The sequence below is a fragment of the Rhinoderma darwinii genome, chromosome 13, assembly GCF_050947455.1.
Source record: "Rhinoderma darwinii isolate aRhiDar2 chromosome 13, aRhiDar2.hap1, whole genome shotgun sequence".
Classification (NCBI taxonomy): Eukaryota; Metazoa; Chordata; class Amphibia; order Anura; family Rhinodermatidae; genus Rhinoderma; species Rhinoderma darwinii.
Genome location: NC_134699.1, coordinates 46987707 through 47010521, shown reverse-complemented (window position 1 = coordinate 47010521; position 22815 = coordinate 46987707). Strand labels below are relative to the sequence as shown.

Below are 22815 nucleotides of genomic sequence, written 5' to 3'. Positions count from 1 at the left end.
TGCGGCACCCAGGGAGGATACGTGGTGTGCTTTTACGCAGCGTATCCGCCCTCTGTGAACATAGCCTTACATGTCTTTAAGAGGGCTTGGAGGTCGCTGGGCTGAGGGAAAATTGACATTTTTTTGGCTCATGCGTTAGGCTAGTTTACTTTACCTAAATTGTGGAAGAAGTTATGTTAATATCTGTTTGATATTCACTATTTTAATTCTACATTAAGAATGAAGCATTAGATAGTGGCAATACCTAGCAGATTATGCCATGTACCATTGCACTTAAATAAAAATGATGCTTTTGTATTTGGACTGTAAGGGAATGGGTAGGTTTTGTTTATCTTCAGTGAAGCTGTGAGACCTTGTATTTTACGGGACTACTTCAGTTCTTATTTATAGGAATCATAAAACGTATTGAATGACTGAAAAACAGATCCATTTTCTTTACAAGTGTTACTGCTTTTTATTTTTCAGCTAACAGCCGTTGGTCACTTTTTCATGCGTCGACTTGTAACATTCATTGTACAATTTTGGGGTATATAGGACTTTTAATGCCCTTTTTTGAGAGCAGGATGAGGGGAAAAATATTCTGGCATAGTTTAGGTTTTTGCTTCTTTACAGCATTTACCATGTGAGAATGTGTGTTAATTATAGAACGGGTTGTTTCCTATATGGTGTAATATATATATATATATATATATATATATTTATTTTTTTTTTTTAAATAAAATATTTTTTTAACACTAAACTTTCTCACATTTGTCTTTTGTACCGTAACAACTAGGGGACCTGACCCTACAGTCCTTTGAAGGCTTCAGTAAGCAATTATGCAGATTGATAAGGCATGTGATAGATAACATGAACAAAATTTTCCTTCGGTCCCCCTGGGCTTATTTGAAGCCATACAGGATCATATCCTTCACAACCCATCATCTGCTTTAGCACAAACTAAAACAAGACCAGGATCGTGGCTCTTAAGTCAAGATTCATGGCTTCCACCATGACCTAGAGCCTTCAGTGGCGGCTCTCTGCAGTCACACTGCTGTCTGAGATAAGTACGACCAGCACAGATGGACTTCTTACCTGAGCACTGTTTGGAATAATGGGTGGGGGCCCCTCTAATTTATCATTTAAAGTAGACACCACTAGGGGGAGCTTGCTGTGTAAAAATACACATTGAACCCAACATTACTCAAGTATTCAAGAACGCACATCACATAAAAATGAAGTTGTACTTTTGATGAACATTGTCTCTAGGAATGCGGTGTGACACCAGGTACAGTATGGAGACATGTTTTCTGGAACAATGTGAAATAATTCTGTTTGATGTCCACAACTTGTACATTAGATGTTCTGGCTCATGCACAAGTGTTACAGCCATGTCCTGTGAGACTAGGAAAGCATTAAGACACAAGGTTTTCTGGACTTTTATAAAGAAATGTTTATTAACTACATAAACAGTTGTTATAGTACAGAATGTCAGAGCCAGATATTGAGATCAGTACATACAAAAGGAATGACACCTGCATGACATCATAGAAACGCTCAGATTTACCGTGTTCTGTAAAATAAGGTGTTTATCATCAGTTAGACGTGCTCACTGTATGCTCCGTTATTTTATGCAAGGCCCGGGCGACTGGACGTGCAGTTGTCAGCAATTCTAACAAACTGGACAGCCATTTGTTTTTCTGCGTTACACAGGAGCAATCAGGAGAAAACAGGAAACAGCCAAGCACTCTGCACTGCAACACGCCACCTTACAGCTAACCAGCAATACTCAACTGCTACACAACTGCGCCTAGTGCACAAAAATATACAAGAGAAAAGATTAGAGTTGTGGTCAAATTAAAACACTCCCTTGCAAAAATCGTTACAACAACAGGTCATACTAAACACATTTGCATTATGGTACCTCCCATTAAAACGCAATTACATACATGAAATCAATGGTCATTAAATGAAGCCCAAGCAGAGGCATTGACAGTTTATCAAACACATTGACCAACCAGCCGACAGCCCCCAACGATTTTATTAAACAGCAACATTTTACCTCAAACATCCAAGTCAATGAAATCTGTTGTCGTTCACTAAATTACAAGAAATTGGAATAGCAACAAAATGGCACATCAGAGTCTGCCACACGAGGCGCAACTTACACTGGTAAAAACATAGAAAGGAAAAAAACAAAAAAGGGAAACATCATACAGATAACCACCTTTTCGGAAGGCTGTTTGCTTGCTCCATGTTTAATTCCGACGGCCGTACATTTACTGTACAGTTATCATCCCAGACACATCCAGCGGGTTGATTCCTTTAAGACGACTCTGGAGGTTGTGAGAAGAAACACATCTATGAGAAGGATTTTTTAGAAACCTCTGCGTTTAATAGAACACTCATACATTTGTTTTACCAGAAACATCCGAGATCTGATCTGGACAGGGGGGAGAGAAGTCTGATCTTACTCTCTGGTAAAGTGAATGTAGGCTGGAGGTTCTCATGTTATGAAGTGTCACCATATGTGGGTGATGGGATTTGGTAAAGCATTTGTCAGTTAACTTGAAATCACAGCTGAAAGACCAAACAGTTAAAAGATTCACTATCCTTGAAAGAGGCAGCCCCTAAATCTTCCTTATGTAGGGAAGTCACGGGTCCTCCTGCCACGAGGTGTGTGAAGAATCGACCTGCTTCTACGTGACGTGAAGAAATGGTGCCGGCTAAGCGGATTATGCCCCTTCACCCTGCTGGTACTAGAGCCTGACTCAGTATGGGAGATGTCTGACAGATTCCAGGATAGTGCATCTTTAACATAGACACAAACCTGCTCCATTACACGCCCACAGAAACTGCTCCCTGGAGGATCAGGAAAAACCACTTAATATCTGCAATACAGCTCACTACTCCTTAAGCAACTGGAGCCCGCAGCTTTGAGGGGAAAATGCAGATATTGGTTTAAACAGTCAGAGGGATAACCCCCTACCCCCCCAAAAAACAGACATATAAAAGCCAGAAATAACCTACAGAGACCTGGTTAACATACAAACCTTGTCCCGATAGCAGCAGCGGCGAGCAAACTAATCTATGACAGAGCCCACCCCTGACGCCAGGCAGCACATTACCTCAAATCTAGGATGACCCCACTTCTTCTGGAGATTTAGGGGGTGGAGTTGGTGTTCTTGATCTGGATTTTGAGGTCTTTGGTGGGGGTGACGTCTTGGATCTAGAGCGAGACCTGGAGCGAGATCGTGATCTGGACACAGAGGAAGACTTGGACTTGGACTTAGACTTTGACCTCCGGGCAGAACGAGATTTGGAACTGGAGCGGGATCTGGTGCGGGACCGAGACTTGGAGCGGCTGTAACGGGATCGGCTGCGAGACCTCGATCGACTCTTGCTTCTGGACCGACTGCGTCTCCTTCGTTTTGGACTGAAAAATAAATATATATATATATATAAATAAAAATTACAAATAAAACTGCTCCCCAGCATGACGTCTACTGGGGAGCCAAGATGACGTGAACTTGTCCTATGCCCAGATGACTGCCTTGAGCTGCATTCACTATTACAGGCCTGCACAATGCCTGCCTAGAGCTTGCTCTGGTGATTTTCGTGATGGGAAGTGTAGTCTTAAAGAGGCTGTCACCAGATTCTCAAATCCCCATCTCCTATTGCATGTGATCGGCGCTGCAATGTAGAGAACAGTAACGCGTTTTTTTTAAAAAAAAAATGAATTTTTATTTTTGGCCAAGATTTGAGCTATTTTATATGTATCTAGATATATATGCAAATGAGCTTTGAAATGGACAACTGGGCGTGTATTGTGTTTTTAATTGGGCGTGTTCACTTGTTTTACTAACTGGGCGTTGTGAATAGAAGTGTATGATGCTGACCAATCAGTGACCAGTCAGCATCATACACTCCTCTCCATTCATTTACACAGCACATAGTGTTCTTACTAGAACGATGTGCAGCCACACACAAGTGTCCTGATAATGAATACACATGATCTCCAGCCTGGACGTCGTGTATTCACAATCCTGACACTTCTGAATCCTTTCTGTGAGATTCCAGCAAGGGAAATGAAATCTCATTTACCTCGTAATCTCGCGAGATTACACGTGGCTTGCTGGAATCGCAAAGTAAAGTGTCCGGATTCTGAGTACACATGACGTCCAGGCTGGAGGTCATGTGTTCATTATCAGGACACTTGTGTGTGGCTGCACATCGTTCTAGTAAGAACACCATGTGCTGTGTAAATGAATGGAGAAGAGTGTATGACGCTGATTGGTCAGCGTCATACACTTCTATTCACAACACCCAGTTAGTAAAACAAGTAAACACGCCCAATTAAAAACACAATACACGCCCAGTTGTCCATTTCAAAGCTCATTTGCATATATATATATAAAATAGCTCATAACTTGGCCAAAAATTAACGTTTTAAAAAAAACGTTACTGTTATCTCCTATTGCATGTGATCGGCGCTGCAATGTAGATAGGGATTTGAGAATCTGGTGACAGCCTTTTTAAATTACCTCAGAGATTGACAAAAAAAAAAACTAACCCCATAATGAATATAATACAAATCATAGAAGTGATGTCACCACCGAAGTCATTTCTATATACCGGCACGTGCGACAGATTCTCACCCGTATTAATTATCCGAGTCACTATTTCCTATCAAACTGGAGACATGACTGGAAGACACGTGGTCACGGCTCCCAGACACGTGATCTTATGAGGCGCGCTGTATTTTGCCGCCCATACAGTACTATGGTGAGGGGGCGGGAGGACACATTTGGACAACGGCGGCGCCATCTTGAGATATCCGCATGGAGACTTGAGGCCTAGTGCCGAGTTTGGCGCGCACAGCCGCAGGCCTAATCTAAAGCCCATTGCGTGCCGCTGTAATGCGACTAAAATATAGTCCAAACATTACGACCCGGTGGGCGTTATAGAGCTACGTCATGCAGTAGACCTTAGAGGAAAGGGTTTCTACAGAGCTCTAACACCCTCATATCCCCCTTACCTCCTGCTACGGCGGCCATAATCTCCGTACCTCCGGGGTGGGGGTCCTCGACGCCCATGGTGGGAGTCAGGTGGGCGGCCGTATCGTGCCATCTGCACCCGCAACTCTCGTCCATCCAGCACGGCGCCGTCCATGGCATCCATCGCATCTTCAGCATCACGCTTGTCGTGGAAGCGAACAAAGGCAAAGCCTCGGCTCTCTTTGGTGTAGCGGTCCCGCGGTATATACACGTCTCCAACCCGGCCATATTTCTCGAACACGCGGCGGAGGGTCTCCGGGGACGTGCGGTACGTCAGGTTGTCCACTTTGAGCGAAGTCATGCCCTCCACATCAGGTGGAGGACGGCCATAGCTCATTTCTGCCGTGGTGGCGGATTTAAATAGCTGTACTAAGGTGAGAAAAAAGCGCGGAGCACGATGTCTCCGCCTCACACCAGATTCCAACACTGACCGACCGCTAGACCAGGCTCTCCGTCTTACTTGCCTTATAACTACTTCCGTCTGCCTCAAAATGGCGGCGGCGAGGCTGATAGACTGCTCGCTGTCCCGCCCCTTCCCGGGAGCAAATCACAAACGTAGATACTCACTCGACAAAATGCCTCATTGGTCAGTAACCAGCTAGTCCCGCCCCTTAGCGGCGCTGCTCTTAACAAGATGGCGGCTACCGTGTATCTTGTACGTTATCCCGCCGTCGTGTTTTTTTTGAACCGTTTCTGATATATTTCTTGTTTATAAAACGTCTTCGAAGGGAGAAGGTAAATCCCCAATAAAAAGTGCAAGTGTATTGAAGACATGAAAATGTAGGGCCGCTCAATAGTAAAGACACTAAGACCTCGTTCACATAGTGCAGATTTTGCATGCATTGTTTTAAGCCAAAGCCAGAATTGGGTCCAGTAGAGGAGCCTTTTTAAGTCCTTACTTTATATATTTATTTTGTTTAGGTTCTGTTTCTGGTTTTGGCTTAAAAAAATACATTCAAAATCGACACTGTGTGAACAATGCCTAATACTGCACCAAAACGTTGCGTGTGATCCTTGCTTTAATCAGAAAGCGTCTATTGAGAAGACGCACGTTCTGCTTGCCACATGCAAATAAATGCGAGGAGCCAATTCGATTCATTGAGGGGGTTCCAATTCCAGCTCTTCATTTTTGGGTGTCTCAGTGACTCTATTTTAGGGCACATTCAGACGTGGTGGAATTGCTGTGGAATTCCGCAGTCCGCAGTGGAAATCCTTAGCAGACAGTCTGTCCATTGTTTTCCACACCATTTTAGTTATCTTCGTGAAGACGTTGCGGAAAACTCGGCTGCGGACCATAGGCTGCGGTGCGGAATTTCCCCTCCGCAGCATGCGCTGTCTGTTGCGGAGAAGAAGCGGAATGTCACTGCGTATTTCAGCCTTTGCTATGCAAAAACTGAAATCTGTGGCAAGTCCGCTGTGATATCTGCAACGTCTGAATTACCTGTCAAATATGCAACAACATTTACTCCGGAGAAATTCCGCTACATGGGGGCTGTCTAATTAACCCCTGCCCGCACCTTGACGTAACTGCACGTCCAGGCGAGCAGTTGCATCTGTACTTTAACAGTTAACTGCCGCGTGGCGGTTAAGGGTATGTGCACACGATAACTGCAATTACGTCTGAAATTACGGAGCTGTTTTCAAGAGAAAACGGCTCCTGCATTTCAGACATAATTGCACGTACTCGAGTTTTGCGGCGTCCATTACGGCCGTAATTTGGAGCTGTTCTTCGTTGGAGTCAATGAAAAACGGCTTCAATTACGTCCCAAGAAGTGTCCTGCACTTCTTTTGACGAGGCTGTAATTTTACGCGCCGTATTTTGACAGCGACTTGTAAAATGACAGGTCGTCGGCACAGTACGTAGGCAAACCCATTGAAAGTAATGGGCAGATGTTTCCCGACGTATTGGAGCCGTCTTTTCAGACGTAATTTGAGGCGTAAAACGTCTCCATTACGTCTGAAAATAGGTTGTGTGAACCCAGCCTTACTGTGCAGGGTGTCTGCCCTGTTGCCGGTCAGCGGCCTATCGTCACTGATTTAGGCAATTAACCCCTTAGATGCGGCGATAGAATGCGATCGACGCATGTAGGGGGTTTGCATCGGCAGCCCCCACAATGCGATTTCGTGGGCTGCCGATTGTTGGCATGGCAATCAGAGGCCAGACAATGGCCTCCGGGTCTGCCATGTACGGAAGCCTATCAGGACCAGCCTCTGGCTGGTCCTGATAGGCTTCCTATTACGTTCTGTCAGTGTCAAACTGACAGAACACATTACGCTACCTAGGTAGTGTATCGTATTCTAGCAGCGATCAGAGCTGCAAGTCTTCAAGTCTCCTAGTGGGACAAAAAAAAAAGTTTATAAAAATGTTTTATACAAGTGTATAAATAAAAGTTATAAGTTACAAAAACAAAACCAGCCTTTTTTTCCTATAATAAAAGACTTAGGCCCCATGCACATGAACGTGGTTTTGCAGCCGCAATTCCCCCGAAAATCCACGGGTGAATTGCGGCCCCATTCATTCTTATGGGGCCATGCACACGACCGTGGTTTCCACGGTCCATGCATGGCCCAGGAGCCCGCACCGCAGAAAGAACGGACATGTCTTATTACGGCCGTGTTCTGCGGTCCAGGCTCATAGGAAATAATGGACGCGGCCATGTGCATGGCCTGCGGGTGACAGTCCGCAGCCGGCCGACCCGAAAATCATGGCCGTGCACATGGCTACGGTTGTGTGCATGAGGCCTAAGACTTTTATTATAGGAAAAAGATGGAAACGTTAAAAAACAGTACACATATTTGGTATCACCGCGTTTGTAACAACCCAATCTATAAAACTATAATGTTATTTTTTCGGTGAACACCGCAAAAAAAAAAAGTAGAAAAAAATAACGGAATCCCTATTTTTGGTCACCACCCCAGACAAAATATAGAATAAAAAGTGATCAAAAAGTCGCATGTACCCCAAAATGGTACCAATAAAAACTACATCCATAAAACGAGATAGAAGATATCGAGGCACTCACCGGATATTCAACAAACTTCTTTATTTCTGGATCTCGGTCAGGATGTGGAATTAGCTAGTTTGAATGTACCCCAAAATTGTACCAATGAAAACTACAGATTGTCCCGCAACAAATAAGCCCTCACACAGCTCCGGTGGTGAAAAAAATAAAGAAGTTCTGGCTTTCAGATTATGGCGATGCAAAATGTGCAGAGTGTCCAAAAGTGGATAAGATCGGGCACCATTTATCAGTGCGACACTGGGCCACACATCTGTGGATAATTATTTATTTACCCCCTTATTATGCCCTGATGTTCTCCGCACAGCTTACATATGTCCCCACATTATAAACTGAAATGTCAGTAAAACCCCCATAAAAACTACCAAGCAAAATCTGCGCTCAAAAAGCAAAATGGCGCTCCCTCCCTTCTGAGCCCTACACTGTGCCCAAACAGCAGTTTACGTCCACATATATGGCATCGCCATACCCGGGAGAACCCGCTTAACCGTTTATGAGGTATTTGTCTTCAGTGGCACAAGCTGGGCACATCATATTGTTCACTAAAATGTCATATCTGTAGAAAACTAATTTTCACTTTGCACCATTTGCTGCGCATTAACCCCTTCGCGCACCACAACTTAATAGCCTGTCATTGTGTGGTGTGGGGTGTGATGTATGGAGAGGGCTCACTCACTGAGCCCGCTCCATACACTGCGAGGGTCAGCTGTGTATTACAGCTGACACCTGGGATTAACGGACAGGAACCTAGGGGGACTAATAAAATGTGTAAAATAAAGTTATTAGGGTCTAAGTGCTCACTATACCCCTAGATAGATTCTTTTAGGGGTGTAGTTTACCAAATAGGGTCACTTTTAGGATGTTTCCACTGTTTTGGTCCCTTAGGGGCTTTGCAAATTCGACATGACACCAGAAAAACCATTTCAGCTAAATTTGAGCTCCAAAAGCCAAAAAGCGCTCCTTCCCTTCTAAGCCCTGCTGTGGGTCCATACAGCAATTTATTACCACATATGGCATATTGCCGTAATCGTGAGAAATTGCATTACAAACGTTGGGGTGCTTTTTCTCCTTTATTCCTTGTAAAAATTTAAAATTTCTATGTTTTTTCAGAAAGAAAGTCGATTTTCATGGCCTAATTCCTCTAAATTCAGCAAAAAAGCTGTGGGATCAAAATGCTAACCATACCCCTAGAAAATTCCTTGAGGGGTGTAGTTTCCAAAATGGGGTCACTTTTTTTGGGGGGGGGGTTTCCCCTGTTTTGGTCTCTCCAGGGCGTTGCAAACCCGACATGACACCCGAAAACCATTCCAGCAAAATCTGCGCTCCAAAATCCAAATGGCGCTCCTTCCCTTCTGAGCCCTGCCCTGGGTCCAAACAGAAGTTTATTACCACATATGGGGTAGTGCCATAATCAGGGGAGAAATTGCTTTACACATTTTTGGGTGCTTTTTATTCTTTATTCCTTGTAAAAATTAAACATTTCTAAGTTTTTTCAGAAAAAAGTAGATATTCTTTGACTAAGTCCAATAAATATAGCAAAATAACCTGTGGGGTAAAGATGCTAACTATACCCCTAGGTAAATTCCTTGAGGGGTATAGTTTTCAAAATGGGGTCACTTTTGGGGGGTTTTTCCACTGTTTTGGTACCACAAGACCTCTTCAAACCTGTCATGGTGGCTAAAATATATTCTAAAAAAAAGGAGGCCCCAAAATCCACCAGGTGCTCCTTTGCTTCTGAGGCCTGTGTTTCGGTCCAATACCACACTAGGGCCCCATGTGGGATATTTCTAAAATCTGCAGAATCTGGGCAATAAATATTGAGTTGCGTTTTTTTGGTAAAAACTTCTGTGTTACACATTTTTTTTATTCCAAATGAAAAAAATAAATTTGAATCACTTGGATAGGTAAAAGCATTCCCAAGTTATTACCACATAAAGTGACACGTCAGATTTGAAAAAAAATCGGCTTCGTCCTCAAGGCCAAAACAGGCTCAGTCCTGAAGGGGTTAAAGGGGTTTTCCTGGATTAGAAATAAGAGCATGCTTTTTTTGTTCCAGAAACGGCGTCACCCTAGGGTACATGGTAAAAAATGCATAAAAAAAACTAGCACAGTTTTACATTGATTTGTTGCGGTTTTGCAGTGCGCTTCTTACAGGTAAAACACATTTTATATGTTTCAACAGTAAAAAACGTGCGAGTGAAAACCACTTTGCAAAACTGACAATTCGCAGTAAAACTGTGATTTTTTTATGCAGTTTTTACTGCACAGCCAATAACGTGAACGCACCTTATCCATGGTATGTCTGCAACTGAACCCTGTTCACTTGACTTGTCTAGGGCCTACCCAGGTGTACTTCATCTAAGCTCCGGCGCAACTCGGCACAATACCCTGCAATAAAGGGTCATTATAAGAGTGTGTCCATCTCAGACATATACGGCACATCTTTAGGATATGTCATAAATGCCTGCAAGATTCCAGTTCCTCATCCAAACCAAGTGACTCTGCCGCTACATCCAGACAGAGACTCAGTAAGAAGGTATCCGGGATCATGGAGACAGCCAAACACAGCGGAGAGGTGGTAGGAATGGGATTTACGGAAACACAGTGAGCTCGGCTGTTTACGGAATCCCATACTGCTCAACACTGATTTTCCGCCTGACTGCAGCGGCCACCTATCTAGGTGGGTACGGGGGACCCCTTGTTCTTCAGAGAAGTGTGGGTCCCAGAGCTGTCTATGAGTCATTTAAAGTTTAAATGTCTAAGATGGGAATACTCCTATAAGGCATGCTAAACATGTCCATAGGCCTCTATTAGCCCGACAGAGGCCAAAAGGCTATCCTTTTGGCTGGTATAGTCACTATATATTTTTTTAACATGAGAGCCTACAATGCATACGGAAAGTCTTTAGACCCTTTAAATCAAGTTTCCCCCATCATTCTGCACACAATACCCCATAATGACAAAGTGAAACAGAATGTTAATAATCTTTGCTAATTTATTGAAAAGGAAAAACTAAAATATTGCATTGCCATAAGTATTCAGACCCTTTACTCAGGACTTAGTTGAAGCACCTTTGGCAGTGATAACAGCCTCCAGTCTTCTTGGGTATGATGCCACAAGGTTTGGTAACAGCCTCCAGGTCTTCTTGGGTATGATGCCACAAGGTTTGGTAATAGCTTCCAGTCTTCTTGGGTATGATGCCACAAGGTTTGGTAACAGCCTCCAGTCTTCTTGGGTATGATGCCACAAGGTTTGGTAACAGCCTCCAGGTCTTCTTGGGTATGATGCCACAAGGTTTGGTAACAGCCTCCAGTCTTCTTGGGTATGATGCCACAAGGTTTGGTAACAGCCTCCAGGTCTTCTTGGGTATGATGCCACAAGGTTTGGTAACAGCCTCCAGTCTTCTTGGGTATGATGCCACAAGGTTTGGTAACAGCCTCCAGTCTTCTTAGGTATCATGCCACAAGGTTTGGTAACAGCCTCCAGGTCTTCTTGGGTATGATGCCAGAAGGTTTGATAACAGCCTCCAGGTCTTCTTGGGTATGATTCCACAAGGTTTGGTAACAGCCTCCAGTCTTCTTGGGTATGATGTCACAAGGTTTGATAACAGCCTCCAGTCTTCTTGGGTATGATGCCACAAGGTTTGATAACAGCCTCCAGTCTTCTTGGGTATGATGCCACAAGGTTTGGTAACAGCCTCCAGTCTTCTTGGGTATCATGCCACAAGGTTTGGTAACAGCCTCCAGTCTTCTTGGGTATGATGCCACAAGGTTTGATAACAGCCTCCAGTCTTCTTGGATATGATGCCACAAGGTTTGATAACAGCCTCCAGTCTTCTTGGGTATGATGCCACAAGGTTTGGTAACAGCCTCCAGTCTTCTTGGGTATCATGCCACAAGGTTTGGTAACAGCCTCCAGTCTTCTTGGGTATGATGCCACAAGGTTTGGTAACAGCCTCCAGTCTTCTTGGGTATGATGCCACAAGGTTTGGTAACAGCCTCCAGTCTTCTTGGGTATCATGCCACAAGGTTTGGTAACAGCCTCCAGGTCTTCTTGGGTATGATTCCACAAGGTTTGGTAACAGCCTCCAGTCTTCCTGGATATGATGCCACAAGGTTTGATAACAGCCTCCAGTCTTCTTGGGTATGATGCCACAAGGTTTGATAACAGCCTCCAGGTCTTCTTGGGTATGATTCCACAAGGTTTGGTAACAGCCTCCAGTCTTCTTGGGTATGATGCCACAAGGTTTGATAACAGCCTCCAGTCTTCTTGGGTATGATGCCACAAGGTTTGATAACAGCCTCCAGTCTTCTTGGGTATGATGCCACAAGGTTTGATAACAGCCTCCAGTCTTCTTGGGTATGATGCCACAAGGTTTGGTAACAGCCTCCAGTCTTCTTGGGTATCATGCCACAAGGTTTGGTAACAGCCTCCAGTCTTCTTGGGTATGATGCCACAAGGTTTGATAACAGCCTCCAGTCTTCTTGGATATGATGCCACAAGGTTTGATAACAGCCTCCAGTCTTCTTGGGTATGATGCCACAAGGTTTGATAACAGCCTCCAGTCTTCTTGGGTATGATGCCACAAGGTTTGGTAACAGCCTCCAGGTCTTCTTGGGTATGATTCCACAAGGTTTGGTAACAGCCTCCAGTCTTCTTGGGTATGATGCCACAAGGTTTGATAACAGCCTCCAGGTCTTCTTGGGTATGATTCCACAAGGTTTGGTAACAGCCTCCAGTCTTCTTGGGTATGATGCCACAAGGTTTGATAACAGCCTCCAGTCTTCTTGGGTATGATGCCACAAGGTTTGATAACAGCCTCCAGTCTTCTTGGGTATGATGCCACAAGGTTTGATAACAGCCTCCAGTCTTCTTGGGTATGATGCCACAAGGTTTGGTAACAGCCTCCAGTCTTCTTGGGTATGATGCCACAAGGTTTGGTAACAGCCTCCAGTCTTCTTGGGTATGATGCCACAAGGTTTGATAACAGCCTCCAGTCTTCTTGGGTATGATGCCACAAGGTTTGATAACAGCCTCCAGTCTTCTTGGGTATGATGCCACAAGGTTTGGTAACAGCCTCCAGTCTTCTTGAGTATGATGCCACAAGGTTTGATAACAGCCTCCAGTCTTCTTGGGTATGATGCCACAAGGTTTGATAACAGCCTCCAGTCTTCTTGGGTATGATGCCACAAGGTTTGGTAACAGCCTCCAGTCTTCTTGAGTATGACGCCACAAGGTTTGGTAACAGCCTCCAGTCTTCTTGGGTATGATGCCACAAGGTTTGCACACCTGGATTTGGGGATTTTCTGCAGATCCTCTCTAGCTCTGTCAGGTTGGATGGGGACCGTCGGTGGACAGCCAATTTCAGGTCTCTCCAGGGATGTCTGATTGGGTTAAAGTCAGGGCTTTTACACTGTGCAGTTGCTCAAAAAATGGCGGCACACAGTGTAGCAGGTTTGAACATTCAACCCCCTTCTTTCTCCTGGCACTAGCCAGGATAAAGGAGGGGGATTCTGTGAGCTCACTAGAGCGAGTGTGTCTTCTCCAATTTTGCAGCATAAAGCAATGAGGTTGCTTTACCACATGCCAATGCTGCAATTTTGGGAATTGCTCCCTCTAGTGACCAGCACAGCGAAATGTTATAAATTAGAATCTAATTTATAATATTTCCTGACTTGTAAAAAAATGAGAACAATGTGTAATCATGTATATACTAACTGTTTAACAAAAAAAAAAAAAAAATTCTAGCAACACATTCCCTTTAAGAATATCTGTGTACTTTACTTCATTCATCTTTCCATCGACTAGTCTCCCTGTCCCAGCCATTGAAAAACACCCCCACAGCATGCAGCTGCCCCCACCATGATGCTGCCCCCACCATGCTTCACTGTAGGGATGGTATTGGGCAGGTGATGAGCAGTGCCTGGTTTCCTCCAGACATGTCACTTAGAATTGAGGCCAAAAAGTTCAACCTTGGTATCATCAGACACGGAATCTTGTTTCTCACAATCAGATTCTTTTAGGTGCTTTTTTAGCAAACTCCAGGTGGGATTTCATGTGTCTTTTACGGAGGAGAGGCTTCTTTCTGACCACTCTGCCATAAAGCCCAGATTAGTGGAGTGCTGCAGTGATGGTTGACCTTCTGGAAGCTTCTCCCATCTGCACACAGGATCATTGGAGCTCAGCTAGAGTGACCATTGGATTCTTGGTCACCTCTCTTACCAAGACCCTTCTCCCTCAATTACTTAGTGGGTTGTTCCAAACTTCTTCCATTTAAAGGAAAGGTGTCATGAATTTGTTTTTTACTATTATTTTATGTGTTTTTATTTATTTAACCCCTAAATGACATGTCACGTGCTAGTACATGACAGCCGTTAAGGGGAAGTATGGAGCGGGCTCACGAAAATCCACGGGAGAATTGCGGTCCCATTTATTTCTATGGGCCCATGCACATGACCGTCCAGGCTCAAAGGAAATAACGGACGCAGCCATGTGCACGGCCCGTGATTTGCGGGCGACACTCCCGACCTGCCGACCCGAAAATCACGGGCGTGCACATGGCTACGGTCGTGTGCATGAGGCCTTACAGGAAAACAGGCAGCGTTTGGTTTTGTTAACATTGAAACTTTTATTTTTACACTTTTATTCAACATTTTTATTAACATTTTGTTTTGTCCCACTAGGAGACTTGAAGACCTGCACTTCTGATCTTGAGGGTATGGTCACACGTACACGTCCGTTACGGCTGAAATCACGGAGCTGTTTTCAGGAGAAAACAGCTCCGGAATTTCAGACGTAATGGCATGTGCGGGCGTTTTTCGCAGCGTCCATTACGGACGTAATTGGAGCTGTTTTTCTATGGAGTCAATGGAAAACGGCTCCAATTACGTCCCAAGAAGTGACAGGCACTTCTTTGACACGGGCGTCTTTTTTACACGCCGTCTTTTGACAGCGGCGCGTAAAGAAAATGACCGTCGGCACAGAACATAGTAAGACCCATTCAAATGAATGGGCAGATGTTTGCTACCGCTTTGGAGCCGTATTTTCGGACGTAATTCAGGGCTAAAACGCCCGAGTTACGTCCGTAAATAGGGTGTGTGAACACAGCCTTAGGCCTCATTTACACGAACGTAATATACGCGCGTGCGACGCGCGTGCTTTGCACGCATGTCGTACGCACCTATATTAGTCAATGGGGCAGTTTAGACGATCCGTGAATTGCGCTCAGCGCGTGTGCGCAGAAAAAAACTCACGACATGTTCTATAATCGTGCGTTTTTCGCGCACTCACGCACCCATTGAAGTCATGCCGCACGGAAGCACTTCCGTGCGAACTGCGTGATTCGCGCAAGAGCTGTCAAACTCCTGAATGTAAACAGAAAAGCACCACGTGCTTTTCTGTTTACAAACATCCAAACGGAGTGTCAAATTCGAGATGAGCGCCCCGAACTTCACCGGGTTCGGCCAAACTCGTTTTGACCGAAACCGGTAAAAAATGTTCGGGTACGCGACGTCAGGAGACAGTCACTGTCCACGGTGCTGAAAGTGTTAAACTGGTTCAGCACCATGGACAGTGACTTCCGCTCCGAAAATCCATGAACCTGTAAAAAAAAAAAAAGACGTTCTGACTTACCGATAACTCCGGTCCGACCTCCCGGGATGACAGTTAAGTCCAAGTGACAGCTGCAGCCAATCACAGGCCAAGCACAGGCTGCAGCCAATCACAGGCTGCAGCGGTCTCATGGACTGCGGCGTCATCCTGGGAGGTGGGGCCGGATGACAAGAGTGGGACGCGTCACCAAGGCAACGGCCGGGAGCCCGGACTGGGGGAAGCAGGAAGTTCTTGGTAAGTATGAAAGTCTTTTTTTATTCACAGGTTGGTGTATATTGTGTTCGGCATTCACTGTCGAGGGTGCTGAAAGAGTTACTGCCGATCAGTTAGCTCTTTCAGCACCTTGGACAGTGACGGGCGTCGACTAGCCTCATCTCTATGATGGCGGCTGCGCGAAAATCACGCAGCCGCGCATCATACACGGATGACACACGGAGCTGCCAAGTGCCTTTTGCGCGCGCAAAACGCAGCGTTTTTTGCGCGCGCAAAACGCACACGCTCGTGTAAATGAGGCCTAACTCTAAGGCCAGATTCACACGAGCATGTGCGTTTTGCACGCGCAAAACACACAGCGTTTTGCATGTGCAAAAGGCACTTAACAGCCCCGCGTGTCAGCCCCGTATGATGCGCGGCTGCGTGTTTTTCGCGCAGCCGCCATCATTATGACACTCCGTTTGGATGTTTGTAAACAGAAAAGCACGTGGTGCTTTTCGGTTTTCATTCATCCTTTTCACTACTGTTGCGCGAATCACGCGCGTCCCACGGAAGTGCTTCCGTGTGACATGCGTGGTTTTCACACACCCATTGACTTCAATGGGTGCGTGATGCGCGAAATACGCCCAAAGAACGGACATGTCGTGACTTTTTCTCAGCGGACTCACGCTGCGTAAAAATCACGCAACTGTCTGCACGGCCCCATAGACTAATATAGGTCCGTGCGACGTGCGTAACGTTCGTCTGAATAAGCCCTAAGGTTATGTTCACATGGCTTATTTTCAGATGTTTTTCGGGCCATAAACGCGCCAAAAAATGACTGAAAATACAGAGGCTGAACGCCTCCAAACATCTGCCCATTGATTTCAATTGGAAAACCGGCGTTTCGTTCCTACAGGGTGTTTTTTATGCGCCGTTTGCAAATATGGTGCGTAAAAAAAAACCCGTAAAAAAGAAGTGCATGTTACTTCTTGAGCCGTTTTTCATTATGTCAATAGAAAAACAGCTCCAAAAACGGCCGTAAAAAAACGCTCAATGCTTTAAAAACGGCTGAAAATCCGGGGCTGTTTTCCCTTGAACACAGCTCTGTATTTACAGCCATTTTTTGTTTAGCAATAAAGGGTTTTTATTGTGCAAACTTAGGAAAACATATAAAGGCTATGTTCACACAGAGTTTTTTGACGTGGAAACCGCTCCGCAAAACTCGCCAAAAAACGGCAGAAAGTGCCTCCCATTGATCTCAATGGGAGGTGGGGGAGGTTTTCTCCCACGAGCGGTAAAACCGACGCGCGGGATAAAGAGGCGACATGCCCTATCTTCGCGCGATTACACCTCTGACCTACCATTGACATCAATGGGAGGCAGAAGCGTATTTTACCGCTCGTGGGAAAAAACCGCCCCCACCTCCCATTGAGATTAATGGGATGCATTTTCGGCCGTTTTTTGGCGTGTTTTCCGACGCGGTTTTCCGCGTAAAAATTCTCAGTGTGAACTGCCCCAAAACCTTTTTATATTTGGTATCCCAATCATGCCGACCCATAGAGTAAAGGTAACATGTTATTTATGACGCATCGTGAACCGCATAAATTTATAACGCAAAAATCAATGCTATAAGAGCTACTGATTTTCAATTCTCTCCTAAAATAAAGTAAATAATAGTTAATCAATATATTATATGCATCCAAAAGTGGTGCAATTGAAAAATACAACTCATCCCGCAAAAAACAAGTTCTCATATGGCTATGTCAACGGAATAAAAAAAAAAGTTATGACGAGAATGCGAAATGCGAAGACTAAAAATAATGCTTGGTCATTAATGTGCAAAAAGGCCTGGCCATTGAGTGCCAAGAGCAGGACCCCCAACGATCTACCGGATAACCCACGTGTCCTGCCTCTGATGTGGCATGCAGCAGTGGACGCTGGGATATGTAGTACTAGCCCCACTTCCTGTGCTGTCGTCCTGATTAGCTGATAGCTGTGCTGCTGCTCCTTTGCATCGTGGTCTCTTGCAGCACGTGAAGCTGTGTACAGTGCGGGGTTAATCCTCTCATATCCACACACGGGATTATGTATAGACGCACAGACTAGAACAGACACGCAGTGTGAATGATCATGTACGAGCGTTACTCGCGTTGGGAAACGCTTGATCAGCATTGTACTTCATTTCCCAACATGCCCAGCGCGTCTCCACCTTAGTCAGCTGACTCCTGAGAGAAGTGGGGAAACATATGCTTTCTGAATAGGTCAGGTGACCAGCTCTCCTCCCTTGTCTGCTTCTGCCCCGCAAACTTCTCACACTGGTGCTGCCGGAGTGTGGTCCTGCCAGCAAGGTAAGGGGCGCCCGGTTTATCCTGTACTATGTGTGTCAGCTGTCTGCTGCTGTCACTCTATGACAATTGTCTACAACCTGTGGGTCTCCTGCTGATGTGAAACTACAACCCCCAGCATGCCTTCGCAGCTCCAGTACTGTTTAGGCATGACGGGAACTGTAGTTTCACAACATCTGTGGGAACACAATGATATCGTAAAATGTCCACAGATGATACTGTCATTGTCAGCACAGCCTATTCTGTATTGTGTGTGAATCAGGTCATGTTATAAGCTGGGAGAGGGGAATATACACAACACTGTATTCTCCTTATCAGTCACACAGTGCCTTCTACTAAACCTATACAACACCCCTCCCCCAGAGGTATATATGTGTTTTGGACATCCATGGTTGTCTGGAGCACATAATTATGGCTGGCCTAAATAATAGCCAGGTGTGCTGTGATTTACTAGTATTGTCTCCATAATCGTCCTATTCCTGTGCTCCGATCTCGGAGGGGTTACAATTTGTTATTCTCGTTCATGGACGTGCCATCGGAATATTAGTGATTTTTAAGTCATCTTCCCAGGGAGAACCCTTTTAAATGGGTTTTCACATCAGGGGCATTTCCTAATGCAGCACCCCATCCCCTAATCATTATAGAATGTATCAATGGGTGACGTGGTGGCACTACCCTTTGCATTCTCCACTGACTAATAAGGGGTTCCTGAGTGGAGGTTCCCCCCTATATGATGGACATATGGATGGGGGATGCATTGTAGGAAAATATATTACCATGGATATGGGATCTGCCAGTACACGGCTGCCAAACCTTCTCTTGATTTTGGGGAACAGAGGACAGGTTGGTTATTATATGCCCAATTCCATTGTCTCCCCTAAAGGGCCTTTTACACCAGCCGATAATCTTTCGGTGCAGTGAGTGCCGATCAATAAGACATTGTTGATCGGCGCTCGTTTGCTCCTGTCACACGGAGCTATGGATGGGGACGAGCGGTTGTTACTCCGATCTCTCGTCCCCATACATTATCATCATGTCGGCAGCTCGTCTCCCTGTTTACACACCAAGATGTGCTGCCGACAACGATAATGTTTTACTTTTTTTAAAACAACACGATCAGCGGATGATCAAGTGTTAGCTCGTTCATCTGCTGATCATTCCTCTGTTTACGCAGGGTAATTATTAGCAACGAACGTTCTATGAATGGCCGATAATCGTCCTGTGTACAACCCCCGTAAGATCCGTAGCGACTGAGGTGTCTGACAGCTGCTCCGCTCTCGTTCTGAGCTAGCCATGATTATCGATGTGGCCATTGAACGTTTTTAGTTGGCCAGCAATTGCAGATTGTCTGACGACAGGGTCTCATGCACGCTTCGTTGGTGGGTACGTGGACCATATAGCGTCCCTACCTGTTCTGTATTACTGACCTGTATGCGTTCCATGTGTTATACGAGATGGGCACCGTGTCCTTTCCTAGTAGCAATACTTTCAGGGGAGAATATCTCTATAATACAGTATCGGATAGAACATACAATTTTTCTTTTTTGCAGGTTCTTATTTGTGAGAAACAAATATTTTTATAAAACTAGAGGCACACGGATGTATATGGGCCTATAGCCGACTATAGTGGCTGTATTCCAGATCCATACCACTCATAGCTGTAATACAACCGTGTGTAAGAGCTGCATGGCAGAGCTAGATGGCGACTTTTGTAGCATAGCGTTTAGCCTGTTGACAACCATTATTGAGTGGGAAGAGATGGCAGAGAGAGTCACAGCCAAAACAGCCCAAACCAGTGGTGGGTAGTCCTATTGCTGCTATACAATATCAAGTCAAGCATTGTCTGACCCCTGCCTTATCTGATTATTGAGATTATTATTAGCCAGCGGGGGAGGGGGTTGTATGTGTTTGGATGACACTGTTCTCTGACAATCTTTATTACAAGCTATTGTGCATATATCACAGCCCCTCAATACAGATCAAAGTGCTGAATGCCTCTGTGCTGCTCTTTTTATAATGTATACAAATATTTCACTGTTTTATATGCGAAACCTAAAACGAAACATTTAAGTAAATTGTTACAACTTTACAAATCTACGTCTACTATATATATATATATATATATATATATATATATGTATGTGTGTTATATTATACGGTTATTGTGTTATATTCTTTTCTTCAGCTGCTTGCGACAAGGCCTCATCCAGTTTTATTCATATATCGAATCCGATAAATCTAAGAAAAATGACTCCGGAACAGAAGAAACTGTTAAACATCTTCATCCTAGGCTTTGCGTTCATGTTTATGTTCACCGCCTTTCAGACATGTGGAAACGTTGCGGTAAGTTATTTTTATTTGTGGGTTCACAGATGGTGGCATGTATTGGGTCCGCTTCACATTACTTTTATTCTTTACATTTAGCATGTACGTCGGGAAAAGTCTGGCATAAGCGCTAAATGTGTCTATAAGACGCCCGCTACTGTTGGGGCATCCGTCACCGTCTACGTTTAACGTATTTGTCGGGAGCTTTTCCTGGCTCAGACGTCAAATGTAGCGCAATAATCGTGATGTGAAGGGAGCCTTACAAGCGAAAAGCTACAAATACTAATTCTCCTTGTAGTCACAAAGACCCTATTTGTTGCAATCCTCTCTCTGAATACAATGAGTCCTGTATATACTGTTATTTTCTGTTCATTTAAAAAGCCAAATGTTTTTCCAGCGTATAGGCAAAAAATTGCTTAAAGAGGTTTTCCAGTTCCAGTAAAAAAAGGTTATTCATTGTATCGTCTAAATATATGCATATACTTTGGTATATCAGTTTGTGATTGTATTCAAAATCTTTGCTTGCTGCCATTCCATGGAAAGCTTCATTGTTTACTTTCAGAAATCTTTTCTGGTCACCGTCAGAGCTCTGTGTTGTAATGATCTGTGTAAGCATCACATGACCAAGGCAGATTTTTCTCCACAGGAAGTAATAGTGTGGATTTTCATTCAATGACTCCAAGCAGAGATCTTGAAGATCACAGAAAAAAAAATATGCACAAAGTTTACTATAAAACGGCAAACCCCTGATTGTTTCTTTATGACACTGTTGGACATTAAAGGTTTTTTTTTAGTTCCTAAAAATTGATGTCCTATCCTCAGGATAGGTCATCAATAGCTGATGGGTCAGGGTCCGACTCCCGGGACCCCCGCTGATCAGCTGTTTTGAAGGGGGTGCAGTAGCGACGATTCACAGTGTAGCAGCCTTTTCTCCTATTCACTTCAGTGGACTCGGCCCGTCTGGCAGCTAGATCTGTAGCTCCATCCAACTCAGCCAGAGGAGCTATGTGGCTGAATACATGGAGGGGAGATGCAGGCTCAAAAGGGACACTTTGTTCTATCCCTTCTTCAGGAGATTTTTATTTGGTCCCCCACTGGATGATCTCCTGGAAAAAGCATCTGACAGGAGGAAAGGGTTTTCTACCCAGAACAAACCAGACTCCTTTCGTCCCAGGAAGTTTAATAAAAAAAAACCCAGTCCCAAGGGACAGGTTTTTAGATCCTCTAAATTCCCGAAGAAGAACAGGGGCTTCTTGTTTAGGCCTCAGAACGATCCCAAGAATAAGGATCACCAACAATGGCGCCAGAAGTGGAGTAGGAGGTTGCTTCTCCCTATTCTTCCATGAATGGGAAAAGATCTCATCAAACCAATGGGTTCTAGATATTGTAAAGACAGGATACAAACTAGAATTCATCACCCCTCTTCCAGACAGATTCCTCCCCACAATGAGGCAGAAAGATTCAGAGGAACAGCCGTCTCTAGTCAGAGGTTATTTCTCTGATCAGGAAGGGGGTTCTAGTACCTGTACCGAGACCAGAGCTAGGGAAGGGCTACTCTATTCCCCCCCCCCCCCCCCCTTCTAGTGAAGAAACCGGAAGGCAGATTCAGGGTTATAATAAACCTAAAACAGCTGAACTCCTTCCTGGTTTACAAGAGATTTGGGATGGAGAGCATCCCCTCTACTTTAAAGCTCCTCTTCAGGAATTGTATGATGGCATCAATAGATGTGGAGGATGCTTATTACCATGTCCCAGTCTGCACCACTCACCAAATGTATCTGAGGGTGGCAGTAGTTCTGAACCACTCCCTAATCCACCTCCAATACAGGGCCCTCCCAAGATTATATCAGAAATGACCTCATACTATGTATGTAACTATGTATGAAGGACATTCTTATTATTCCCTACCTAGATGACTTTTTAATAGTGGCAGACACAGCCCAGACTTTGACACTCCATCTACAGTCAGTACAATCAACTTTAACCCCTTAAAGAGGCTCTGTCACCAGATTTTGCAACCCCTATCTGCTATTGCAGCAGATCGGCGCTGCAATGTAGATTACAGTAACGTTTTTATTTTTAAAAAACGAGCATTTTTGGCCAAGTTATGACCATTTTTATATTTATGCAAATGAGGCTTGCAAAAGTCCAACTGGGCGTGTTTAAAGTAAAAGTCCAAGTGGGCGTGTATTATGTGCGTACATCGGGGCGTTTTTACTTCTTTTACTAGCTGGGCGTTCTGATGAGAAGTATCATCCACTTCTCTTCAGAACGCCCAGCTTC

At 44.7% G+C, this 22815-nt stretch overlaps 2 protein-coding genes across 6 annotated transcripts in view; one reads left to right on the top strand and one right to left on the bottom strand.

The window, feature by feature from the left end:
- Positions 1-1417: 1417 nt before the first annotated feature.
- On the bottom strand, positions 1418-5539 carry SRSF2 (serine and arginine rich splicing factor 2). 4 transcript variants are annotated; one of them, XR_012851714.1, is made up of 5 exons: positions 5018-5459; positions 3108-3415; positions 2810-2913; positions 2207-2315; positions 1418-1789 (listed from the first exon to the last, which is right to left on the bottom strand). XR_012851714.1 is itself a non-coding variant. In XM_075846843.1 (3 exons), exons 1-2 carry the CDS (start codon positions 5371-5373, stop codon positions 3115-3117), a joined length of 657 nt encoding a protein of 218 aa, XP_075702958.1. In that variant the 5' UTR covers positions 5374-5459; the 3' UTR covers positions 1418-2315; positions 3108-3114. The 4 variants fall into 4 exon arrangements, 1 of the variants encoding a protein (XP_075702958.1); XR_012851716.1 differs by lacking the exon at positions 2810-2913 and having other exon boundaries at positions 5018-5539; XR_012851715.1 differs by lacking the exon at positions 2810-2913 and having other exon boundaries at positions 5048-5459.
- Positions 5540-5680: 141 nt separating this feature from the next.
- The window catches only part of MFSD11 (major facilitator superfamily domain containing 11), a 61761-nt gene continuing 44626 nt past the window's right edge, over positions 5681-22815 (top strand). Inside the window, exons 1-2 of one of the 2 annotated variants that reach the window (XM_075845171.1) lie at positions 5681-5771; positions 20393-20550. In XM_075845171.1, the coding sequence (XP_075701286.1) occupies positions 20455-20550 (96 nt within the window). In that variant the 5' untranslated portion in view covers positions 5681-5771; positions 20393-20454. Of the gene's footprint in view, positions 5772-17729; positions 18211-20392; positions 20551-22815 lie in introns of those variants that run through there. The other variant, XM_075845170.1, reaches the window with a different exon arrangement.

Excerpts from the sequence above, each read along its gene's own strand:
- SRSF2 (XM_075846843.1), bottom strand. The coding sequence starts at position 5,373 with ATGAGCTATGGCCGTCCTCCACCTGATGTGGAGGGCATGACTTCGCTC. Across the intron at positions 3,416-5,017 it reads TATGGCCGCCGTAGCAGGAG|TCCAAAACGAAGGAGACGCA; the intron begins GTAAGGGGGATA and ends TTTATTTTTCAG.